The sequence below is a fragment of the Corythoichthys intestinalis genome, chromosome 12 (genome assembly GCF_030265065.1).
Source record: "Corythoichthys intestinalis isolate RoL2023-P3 chromosome 12, ASM3026506v1, whole genome shotgun sequence".
NCBI lineage: Eukaryota > Metazoa > Chordata > Actinopteri > Syngnathiformes > Syngnathidae > Corythoichthys > Corythoichthys intestinalis.
In genome coordinates, this window is record NC_080406.1 from 19,815,060 (window position 1) to 19,827,721 (window position 12,662).

At 38.2% G+C, this 12,662-nt stretch overlaps 1 protein-coding gene across 1 annotated transcript in view; it reads left to right on the plus strand.

Moving 5' to 3' along the window:
• The window catches only part of LOC130926754 (unconventional myosin-X-like), a 154,246-nt gene that overhangs the window by 31,110 nt on the left and 110,474 nt on the right, over positions 1-12,662 (plus strand). The window contains exons 3-4 of the mRNA XM_057851915.1: positions 8,268-8,426; positions 12,404-12,591. Of these exons, the coding sequence (XP_057707898.1) occupies positions 8,268-8,426; positions 12,404-12,591 (347 nt within the window). The remainder of the gene's footprint in view (positions 1-8,267; positions 8,427-12,403; positions 12,592-12,662) is intronic.

The window sequence follows — 12,662 nt, forward strand, 5'->3', positions numbered from 1 at the left end:
AAAATCCTGTTTGTAGTTTCTTATTAATATTGTGGTTGACTGGTGATGATTTTTCTTTTACTTGCATCAATTTAAAACTGGTGGTAATGTGATATTTTTGTCCATCTATTGTAGAGCTACACTACTGGCCTAAAGTATTGGCACCCCTGCAATTCTGTCAGATAATGCTCAGTTTCTCCCAGAAAATGATTGCAATTACAAATGCTTTGGTGGTAGTAATATCTTCATTTATTTTGCTTGCAATAAAAAAACACAAAAGAGAATGAAAACATTTTTAAAATCATTATCATTTACACAAAACACCAAAATTGGGCCGGACAAAAGTATTGGCACCGCTTCCGGTATCCATCATTGAGTTTCTTACAATGCTGTGCTGAAATATTACACCATTATTCTTTGGCCAACTGCTCCAGTTCTCTGAGATTTGAAGGGTGCCTTCTCCAAACTGCCATTTTCAGATCTCTCCACAGGTGTTCTATGGGATTCAGATCTGGACTCATTGCTGGCCACTTTAGAAGTCTCCAGTGCTTTCTCTCAAACCATTTTCTAGTGCTTTTTGAAGTGTGTTTTGGGTCATTGTCCTGCTGAAAGATCCATTACCTCTGAGGGAGACCCAGCTTTCTCACACTGGGCCCTATATTATGCTGCAAAATTTGTTGGTAGTCTTCAGATTTCATAATGCCACGCACACAGTCAAGCAGTCCAGTGCCAGAGGCAGCAAAGCAACCCTAAAACATCAGGGAACCTCCGCCATGTTTGACTGTGGGGACCGTGTTTTATTCTTTGAAGGTCTCGTTTTTTTCCCTGTGAACTCTATGTTGATGTCATTTCCCAAGAAGCTCTACTTTTGTGTCATCTGACCAGAGAACATTCTTTCAAAACGTTTTTGGTTTTCTTAGATAAGTTTTGAAAAACTCCAGCCTGGCTTTTTGATGTCCCTGGGTCAGAAGTTGGATTTTCCTGGGAATGGGTATCCTACCATAGAATCCCTTTTCATTCAGACTCCGACGGATAGTACGGGTTGACACTGTTGTACCCTCGGACTGGAGGACAGCTTGAACTTGTTTGGATGTTAGTCGATGTTCTTTATCCACCATCAGCACAATCATTTGTTGAAATCTCTCGTCAATTTTTCCTTTCTGTCCACATCTGGGGAGGTTAGCCACAGTGCCACGGGCTTTACACATATTGATGACGATGCGCACAGTAGACACTTGTCTTTGGATATGGTCTTGTAGCGTTGAGGTTGCCCAAGCGTCCTCACAATTTTGCTTCTGAAGTCTTCAGACAGTTGTTTGGTCTTCTTTCTTTTCTCCATGCTAAATGTGGTTTGCTTGGAATACCAGACTCACCGCTGTTCCAGCGATTGAGTCTGGCGACTGTCCAGCGGATCAAATTCCCAGGGCGGAGCAAGCCACAGCAAACAGACAGCGAGTGGACCAATAGTGACGGGCAGACGTGACGTTGTTAAAGCGACAAGTAACTAGCGTGAGCGAAGAATGGAGAAGTTTATTCAACATGGCTTGCGTGAGCCATGTTGACTGTTGTCAATGACTTGTGTCGATGTGTTTTTAGTAAATCAAAACTGATTTTACCGCGGATTGGAACATTTTCTCGGCTCTCTTGTTCGCCATCTGTGTTGTTGTAGAAACGACTTTCGGCGCGCAAGAGTGACGTTACTCGTTAAGAACACGTCACGCAAATAAACGAATCTGATTGGACGGTTGATTTTGTGCTTGCTCGAGAGGCCGTTAATGGGCTGGGTCCCAGACTATTCTCACAGTGTTTGAAAAATACAGGGAAAATAGTCTGGCGGTGCCAGGCAAAAATGTGGTACACACAAGGACACAGGACAGAGGTTGAGTCAACTTTAATCCACTTTAACTGGATGCAAGTGTGATTTAGTTATTGCCACCACCTGTTACGTGCCACGGGTAAGTAACAGGTGTTGTTAATTACACAAATTAGAGAGGCATCACATGATATTTCAAAGGGTGCCAATACTTTTGTCCCAACCATTTTTGGAGTTTTGTGTAAAATGATAGTGATTTAATTTTTCCCCCCATTTTCTTTTGTGTTTTTCATTGCGAGCAAAATAAATGAAGATACTACTAAGAAAGCATTTGTAATTGCAATCATTTTCTGGGAGAAATTGAGCAATATCTGACAGAATTGCAGGGGTGCCAATACTTTTGGCCAGCAGTGTATGTTTGCATGATGATTTAACTCGAACAATTGTGGCCTTGTTTAAAATGTTTTCTGTAGAATAGCAGGAATGTGACAGCAGTCTTCATTTGTAATCATCATATTTATATAGTTCATAGTTCATTATAAATGTCTGTAAGAGTTTCTGTTTTGGGCTCTGCTTTATTTTTAGACACAGGTGCTATGTCAGTCGGAACTTGTTTTGGTAAATGTATCCTGGCAGTGTTTCTGCCCTCCCTCAGGGCGGTGATATACCATTACCAATCGGTTTAGTGCCATTGCTCTGGGCCGAAGTGCTCATCTTGCAACCTCCTGAGGGGAGAGTGTCTGGGCTTTAACGGGCTGACTTGGCTGCTGTCACATTAACCACCACATCAGCATTTGTCATTGTCTTAGACCTGAAGGAGAAGGATGAGTTGAGAGTACACAAAAAACTACAATGTCTTGTGGGTGTGTGTTGTAAGTGGGCAGATGGCACCAGCTGGATTAACAGTGTGTTTGTTATTTTGAGAGCGACGGACACAAAGAGGCACAGGAATTCCTGTTACCTGACAACCAACAGTGAATTTAGTTGACTTTTAAACGAAAGTTATACTAAGAGTCTTGTTGTAGTAATTAACAATTTGACCCAATACGTCAACTGTATCTAACTTTTCCTTTACTTCAATAAGTGAAACAAATCAGCTTCTTCCAGTGTTGTAGTGCAGACATTCAGTCTCATTCAGATGTATGAAGTAGGTCACTTGATGGAGCCTCATTTTGATTAGTCAAAGGAGCCATTATGTGAGATAGGAATGCACACTCACACAAACATTATTGCAACAATCTGTGTTGGATCGATTATTCACGTCAGATGGATTTGTTTAATGCTCGCAAATATTATGAAGCTGCTGTGTGGCTCCCGACATCTTTTTAGCATTTCAACACCCAAAGTGTCCCACACCAGCCATCTGTCAAAAATGATTTCGTTGCCTTGGCTTGAATAGCTACCGTGCTCTCGAACATTCAGCAAGTGTACTGTGACTGTGACCCCACCTCTTTCTCTGAATATTCAGTAGCGCTGGTTGAACAAAGCAGCAGAAGAAGGGTGTGGTTACACACAGGAGGAAACAAAAGAAGAGTTTTCTATGAAACCTTCCTCAATATAAATGTAGATTATTTATTTGCATCATTTTTTTATCATGCTTTTATACAATATATATTTCCTTTTGTTTAAAAACACAACTTTTTGGCATTTCAATGAATAGGGAAAGTCTACAGAGGGCCCTCATGATTAGGGCTGCATCTATTGATTATTTTAGTAGTCGGTTAATTTATCAACTAGTTAGTTCGAATAATTGAGTAATCGCACCAGGAACATTTAATGCGTTGCAGAATGCATTTTAAGAAATGTAAAACAAAATCTTGCTAAGATTGCAATTGAAAAAGAGCATTAAATGCTAATACAAAATAAAATTCCTGAGTGCTTCTTCAAACTATGCAAAATTGCACTTTCATTTAAAAATAGATTAAAATAGCTGAGCTTACCTTCAAACGGTATGGAAAAAAAATCAGAATCTATGAACAACAAAAGAACAATTGGCTAACTTACAAAGCAAAATTCCGCTAGCTTAAATGCTATAAAATGCTAACTTTTTTTTTATTAGGATGCTCTTAACAAATCGTTCAAACACACATTCCTACAAAACACGGCTACATATACCTATAAACTAAATTACAAAAGCACAAAAAAAACATTAGCTCAAACAAAAACCTATGTTGGTCTTAACAGGGAGCAGCTGGATTCAGCTATGTTAAATGAGTCATGTCATATTTACTATTTCTGAGTCTCAAATATTTTTTCACATTCAAAAACATTTTTTCTAGGATTAAATTTTTTGATTTAAGTGATTTTTCTTTAATTTTGTTTGTTTGTTTGTTTGAAGCAACTTTTTTTTTTTTATTGAATAATAAAGACACAAATGTCCCAGCCAAAATGCGGTCCAAACGCAAACCTGCATTACTTCAATCAAAAAAGTTGTTTCAATAAAAAAAAAACAAAAAAAAAAAACTTGACTTAAAAAAAAAAAAAAAAATTCAATCAAAGGAAAATAGTTTTCAAATACATTTTTTTGAGTTTCAAATTTATTTTTGCATTCGAACACTTTTTTTTTTTGATTGAAGTGTCTTTTTCTTTGATTGAAAATATATATTTTGATTGAAGCAGCTTTTTTTTTTCTGTTTTTTTGATCGAAGCAATTTTTTTTTTGGATTGAATAATAAAGACACAAATCTACCTCCATATTAACGATGCTCATATCATGAACAACTCGTAAGGTGAGGTGCTCGTATCATGAGGGTCCACTGCATTTAATTTTTCGAGTAAATGTAATTAGGAGCTTGGTCATGGCGCAACTTTAACTTGTACCACTGTACCTATTAGACAGTTTCTTTACAACAGTTTAGATTTAAAACAATTATTTGATTAATCCACGATTAATCATTTGCCAGATTAATCGACAATTACTGTAATTTTAGGATTTTAAAATGCTACTTTTCCTACCTGTTTTCAACCCTGCCGCTTATAGTCCAGTGCAGCTAATTTATGAATTTTTACATGCAAATAAGCTGGATGTTTTTTAGTGTAAACATCCCCGAATACAGCGTGGAGACTCCAATGCAACCTACAATATACAGTATTTGAAGAAATGCAGTTCTTTTGTTACATTTTGTGGATGTAGTTTATAATCCTGTGCACTTTATGGTCTGAAAATGACTGAAAATGTTCATTTTCTGTTGTTTAATTTTGATTTTTTAAATTTAATTTTTAAGTGATTTTCTATCATTTTTGGGTGCTGATTTAAAATCTGGCATTGTTTTTTTTTCTGCATGCTTTAGTTTTCATGCAATCATCATTTTTTATATTCTTACATCTGTTGTATTTTATACAGATTCTTTTCACGCAATGCCAGTTTAGTTTAGTGATACAGGTATACATTTTTCTGAATCATTATCAACATTAGCCTGATATATTGGAGCGCTTTTGATTGATTGATTGATTGATTAATTGATTGATTGATTGATTGAATTTATTTCGAAAACATGCATCACATTTTGGATATACAAGAGCACAAACAAAACATAAGACTCGAAAAGGGGTTGGAAGAAGTAAAAAACTTTTCCAGCAGTGCAGTACACCACATAGATTTATTGATCACTTATATCTAGTGCTGCAACGCTTAATCGATTAACTGGAGTAATTCGATTAGAAAAAAAGCTTTGAATCAAATTTTGCTGCCGCGAGTATTCGTTTAATTTGGGTGGCGTAATGGTTTGTTTTGAAAGTGTTTGCATTGAATTTTATTGATTTGGGTGGATACGCTGCTTTCTAGTGGCAATGTTGAATATGTCATAACTCATTTAACATGGCTGAATTCAGCTGCTCCCCGTTAAGACCAACATAAGATAAGTTTTTGTTTGAGCTAATATTTTTTTCTATGCATTCTTAATTTATTTTATAAACATATATAGCTGTTTTTGTGGGTATATGTGTTTGAACGATTTGTTAAGAGCATTGTAAAAAAAAAAAAAAAAAAATTATAGCATTTAAGCTAGCTTTGCTTTTCAAATTAGCCAATTGTTCTCTTGTTATACTTAGATCCTCATTTATGTATTTATTTTTTATAAAATTTGAGGCTCAGCTCAGGTATTTTTATGTAGTTTTAAATGAAAGTGCAATTCTGCATAGCTCGAAGTAAGCCTGAAAGATATATTGTTTAAACATTGCCATTGCGGTGTGCGCGTGTGCGATAGTCCCACCGCAAGCACGTGCGATAGTTATTTTTTTAAATCCATATACGCCTTGCTTTCTACTCTGCACACAGCCTCACACCCTCCCTCTCCCAGCCCTTTGTTCCTCGTAGTCACTGTGGCACTTGCTTATTAAAGTTAATGATGGCTTTGATCTGGCCAAAGAAGCCGGGCAGGATCTGTCAATCATCGTTTAACTTGTTAAAACAGTTTCTGCAAGGAAGCCGCGCTGGAATTAATGTGCCAGAAGTGATCATGAGGAGTTTGACATTTCTACATGTCACAGCTAAGGAAGATAAACAGAGCCATTTAATAAAGGCAAGCATTTGTCTACTACAGTACTTTAATTATTGTTCAAAAATGATTTGGTTGGACAGTTATGTTTAAAACTGATCATAATTTTGACATTTGAAGTGCTTAAAAACCATTTTATATACATTTTTTAAAATCACTTTCGGGGAAAAAGTGAAAAAAAACATGTCTTACATGTATCTCTTTCCAGTGCTAAATCTGAATAAATACATTGAGCACAAAAAACACACACAAAAAAAAAAAAGAATGGGGGGGGGGGGAATATGCGCTACTTCGCGGTTTTTCACTTATCGCGGCGGGTTCTGGTCCCCATTAACCGCGAAAAACGAGGGATCACTGTACACTGTGGTGATGGTGAGTCATCCAAAGTCTTTCCAAACAGCTATTCAAGTCATCAAGTGAAAATTTCTTTAAAAAATATGTATATATTTTTTTATAATATCGCAATATATTGCAAACCCCCCAAAAATCTTAACAATAGTTTTTTCCAATATCGTTCAGGCCTAGCTCGAAGCAACACTCGGAAATTTTATTTTGTATTCGCATTTAATGCTCTTTTGAAAGTGCAATCTTAGCAAGCCTTTGTTTTACACCTCCTAAAATTTATTCTGCAATGCATTAAATGTTCCCTATCCGATTACTTGATTATTCGAATTAACTAGTTGATAGATTAATTGATTCTTAAAATAATCAATAGCTGCAGCCCTAATTATACATAGAAGTTGTAGTGTGATTGAACATCACTACATCAGTCATCTTACTGGCTGCCATAGTTGACGATAGACGTCTAATCCATTTGAACTGGGAGGGCTGACAGTGATCAAATATGGATATCTATCTTGTGGCAAACTACTGTAATTTAAAGTCACAGCAGGAGGATGAGAAGAGCCACTGAAAGAGTTAATCCTTGGTGTTTACCGAGGCTCTGAAGATAGTGAATAATTGGCTGGGAATGACCCTGGACCAGTGCAGTTAAGATGAAACGGCGCACAGTGAAATTTCAAACCCCCTCTCATTTTTCTGCACCAATCTCAGATGTTTTAGGCATGGAAAACCTCCCTGAGGCTACCTAAAGCCTCTTCTGTGAAATCCGAACAGGACGCCGTTATCTCTGGATCCACAACAAAGACTACTTGAATTCAAAGAGACATTAAATCAAAATGATTGAGTCTATATGTCGTATCTGTAAACAGATACAGAATGAACAGGCATTCCTTACTAATTTTATATATTTTATTATAGATTTGTTTTGTCAGCGAAACATGATAATATCCTCTCACAGTTGTTCGTTATCCAGGAGTTATTTTTGCTATTTTTTTAGCCAGCCCATGAAAAATGTCGGAATGTAAAGCCATGTGCATTTCATTCTCTGTTGGACACAAAGTCGACATAAAGTTTACCTCATTGGCTGCCGTTGATGGCAATAGACATCGAATCCATTGAACCTGGTTGGTTAAAATAGTATGGATGTCTATCAGTGTCTGGCAGTGAATGCGTTTAGTGCCAGGAAATTGGACTCAGCAGTCACACAAAGTATGGTTTAGTCAGTGAATGCAAAATGACTCGTGGTAGAAGCTCTTAGATTTATTTGTTAGTTTGAACGAAGGAGAAAGAAAAGGGTTCAATATTAATTCTCAGCTGCCTGTAAATCTGCTGGATGGATGACATCATCACACGTGCTGCCTTTTTCCCCCGAGGTCGTCGTCCTCCCAATCTGAAATCTCTCAGATGACCGCATTGTTATTGTGCTTTTGCTTCGGGGTACGCCCTTTCTCCAGTAACATTCTGCATACACTTAGTCCACCACGGAAATACCATGTTACATATTTAAGTCAATATACCACCCCAAAAGTACATAACGCTCTAAATCCTGTCCTAATGACAAAATGAAGACTTGAATATTTCACCAATAATGTAAATGTACTACATCATTTTTTAAATCTGTTCCTTTGTGTTTCCAGGTGATCTACCTGCAGAAGGCGGAGCTAAGCAAGGACACTGCGTACCCGATGCACCCCAGTAGCGTCCATGGAGTGGAGGACATGTCCACACTGGCAGAGCTGCACGAAGCTGCCATCATGCACAACCTCTTCCTGCGCTATCAGAGAGACAACATCTACGTAAGGACCCCTGTTGGAACATGTACAGTTGACTCCATTGTGGGTTCCCTGGTGTCTAGACGCTGTGGCAGTGGTACCTCGGCCTTCAGGGCAGACTTGCTTATTTCCACTGCTATCAGGTTGCAGAAAAAATGTTAATATACAGTGGTATGAAAAAGTATCTGAACCTTTTGGAATTTCTCACATTTCTGCATAAAATCACCATCAAATGTGATCTCATCTTTGTCAAAATCACACTGATGAAAATACAGTGTCTGCTTTAACTAAAGCCACCCAAACATTTATAGTTTTCAAATTGTAATGAGGATAGCATGCAAACAATGAAAGAAGGGGGAAAAATAAGTAAGTGAACCCTATGCCTAAAGAGACTTAAAGAGCAACTGAAGCCAATTTTTACATACAAACATTTAAGTCAGGTGTGGGCCCAATCGCTGATAAGTGGTTTAAAGCTACCCGGCCCACTATAAAGCACACCTGGTAAGAAATGTCTCAATGAGAAGCATTGTCTGATGTGCATCATTGCTCGGTCAAAACAGATGTCTGAAGACCTGCGATTAAGGATTTTTGATTTGTATAAAGCTGGGGAAGGATACAAATCCATCACTAAAAGTCTGGATGTTCATCAATCAACAGTCAGAGAAGTTGTCTACAGATGGAGAGAGTTTGGGGGGCAGTTTACATGGCGACTCTCCGAGAAGACGAAAAATTTCATGTTTGCATTTATATGGTTCCATTTCCATTCAAACAATATCGCAATTCCGCATGAAAAACGATGTAGTATTCATGCCAGGCCCTAGGCGGCAGTGCAGATTTACAAGGCGACAGCGAATGATGCACTTTGACCTCCTCAGCCCGGAAGACAACATGCCCGCCCTCTCCAAGTAATGGCATTTTCTTTTGTTCAAAAAGGCACAACAATGGAAACATTCTACATATTTAAGTTAAAAACATTATGAAAACAGTACATTAAAGCCGACGTTCCGCCATTTGCTGTTTTTAATGTTTAATAGCACCGCTGCGCACGCCCATGTGACGTGCGCGAGTGCTTACGTCATTGAAGCGAAGGCGGTTTCCGTGCATATGAATGCGCTGCGACCCCCGTAATCGAATTCTTCCACTTGGGAGGCAGGATTCAGAATTTTTCGTCTTTGCCTTTCGTCTTCGCCGACACCATATGGACGCGAGGCAATTCCGCTACTCAGTCATTGCGTCTTCATGTCGCAAAGTCGCCACGTAAACTGCCCCTGACACTGTTGCTCCTCTCCCAAGGAGTGGCCGTCCACTGAAGATAACGCCAAGAGTTCAGCGCAGAATACTCAGAGAAGTACAAAAGAACCCTAGAGTGTCTGCTAAAGACTTACAGAAATCACTGGCACAGTCTAATATCTCTGTGCACACATTAACTATATGTAAAACTATGGCCAAGAATGGTGTTCATGGGAGGACTCCACTGAGGAAGCCACTGCTGTCTAAAAAAACATTGTTGCTCGGTTAATGTTCGCAAAAAGGCACTTGGACACTCCACAGAAATTTTGGCAAAATATTTTGTGGACTGATGAACCCAAAGTTGAATTGTTTGGGAGTAACACATAATGTCATGTGTGGAGGAAAAATGGAGCAGCTCACCAACATCAACATCATGATTTAGGGCCGTTTTGCTGCCTCAGGGTCTGGACAACTTGCAATCATTAATGGATGAATGAATTGCTAAGTTTATCAAGATGTTTTGCTGGAAAACCTGAGGCCGTCTGGCAGCAGTTGAAGCTAAAAAGAGGATGGATGCAGCAACAAGACAATGATTAAAAACACAGAAGTAAATCAACATTAGAATGGTTCCAGAAGAACAAAATACATGTTCTGGAGTGGCCAAGTCAAAGTCCAGACTTAAACCCCATTGAGATGCTGTTGCAAGACCTAAAGACAGCGATTCATGCCAGACATCCCAGGAATCTGACTGAACTAAAGCAGTTTTGTGAGAAGAATGGGCCAAGATTAGTCTTGATCGATGTGCTAGACTGATCCGCAGCTATAGGAAGCGTCTGGTTGAAGTTGTTGCTGTCAAAGTGGGTGCCACAAAGTATTAGACGTGATGGTTCACTTACTGATTTTTCCCACTTATGTCATTGTTTGTTTGCATACTATCCTCATTAAAATAAAATATGAAAACCTATAAATGTTGGTGTGGCTTTAGTTAAAGCAGACACATTTTTTTCATCTGTGGGATTTTGACAAAGATCACATCACATTTGATGGGGATTTTATGCAGAAATTTGAGAAAGTCCAAAAGGTTCAGATACTTTTTCATACCATTGTAACCCAGCTCTGCCACATAAACACATCAAAATTAATGCAGTAATGTGGTAAAACTGTTTTTGAAAACATGTCATGTAGGTGACATGTATCAGAGAGATGCTGATTATAAAATCATGTACTGTCATTGACAGTCAATAGTTAAATTATTCTTATTGTTTAGGGTTAGTTCGATCAGTTATGGGCAAATTATATCGACACAGAAACACTGAAACCTGACTGGACAAAAAGCTAACATGCACACACTTGGGAGCAGTACACCCAAAGGAAACTGTACAAATTGATTAGAATAGATGCATTGTGAATACATTAATACAGTGGTACCTCTACTTAACAATGTCTCTACATACAGAGTTTTCAGGTTAAGACACGCCTCATTGGGAAAATATTACCTGCTGTTAGGCTAGGCAAAAATACAGTATGGCTGGTACTAGCAGCTCAGAGTTGACTGAACGTAACATACTTATAGCTGCTCTGCCAATGGCTATTGCCTAGCATTCCTAGCATCCAGTTGGCTAAAAGGGACCTCTAATGTATACATATGTGTGTATCCCAGCGTCAGAGTCGGATTAGGGCATTTACATGGAAAATGTGTCTCTACGTACAGAATTTTCAAGTTTAGAAACTACTTCCAGAACTAATTAATTTCATAAGTAGATGTACCACTGTGCTATTGAATGAAGATTAAAAATGGAGGTTAGTGCTGGGACATATGACGATAAATAAAACATTAGTAAATTATGTATCGTCATGAATTGCTTTCATCAGTGCTGTCACCAATCTTCATAATGTAAAATAAAAAATAGCTATACTGAGTGGCCATTAGATGTCCGTTTACCAGCAAACCAGGCCTGTAATATATCACCAGACAACACAAACATATGGTTCTAATGACATATTCAGCGTTCATTCAAGATCCCTGCTCATAAACAAAAAGGCAAGTGGATTTCTAAGTTGTATTTTCGTTCATTTAACTATGTTTAAAAGATTACCAAAATACCACATTTCCTCAAATAGTTATGTTTATTTACTGAACTGTGCAAAGATCTATTTAAGGTGGGGTATTTATAAATACAAAATGCATCTGTATGTGAAGTGTTAGACATCCCATTTTCTTGGGATTGGTCAATTCCATGTTACAGTGAGAATACACCTTCGCAGTTTCTATTTGGGTATCCTTTAATATTTATGTCTATTAATAATGCAGTGCATTTAAACGTGGAACTAATGTGCAGTTAACGTATTCTAAGTCCTGCTTCCACAGTGAGGATCTTTAAGCATCTTTCAACACAACAATCCAAAAACTATGTTTTTGAAGTTCAGAATGTTAACTTACAAAAACAATTTGCAAGTAACTTCACTAAAGTCCTTTAATACCAGTTGGAGCGGTGGGCTGAATTCCAAAATATTACCAGCATGAGTAAATGAGGTCAAATCAGGCAATGCAAGGGACCCTCAATGGTCAACACATAATCCGAATGGATTCAATACAATAGCTGGATAAAGATCTAATATTAAAAAAGGTTTAAAGGGACTCTGATTTAGCTGTATAATATAATCCCATAACAAAATGGTCACTTTAAAACAGTCCCCTGGTCAGATTAAAAAAAAAAAAAAAAAACCTCTTGCATTAGATCTCCTTTTTTGTTTTTTTTAACCTCCCCCAGACCAGCATAGGTTCGATCCTGGCAGCTGTGAATCCCTACAAGCAGATTGCGGGCCTGTACGACAGCAACTCAGTGGATTTATACAGCAAACACCAGATGGGGGAGCTGCCCCCTCATATATTTGCCATCGCCAATGAGTGTTACCGCTGCCTGTGGAAGAGACATGACAGCCAATGTGTGCTCATTAGGTAATGACAGCGTGACCGGCGCTGCTTATTCATTAACTACTCGACTCGGGGCTAATCTGTCTTTCTCTGAA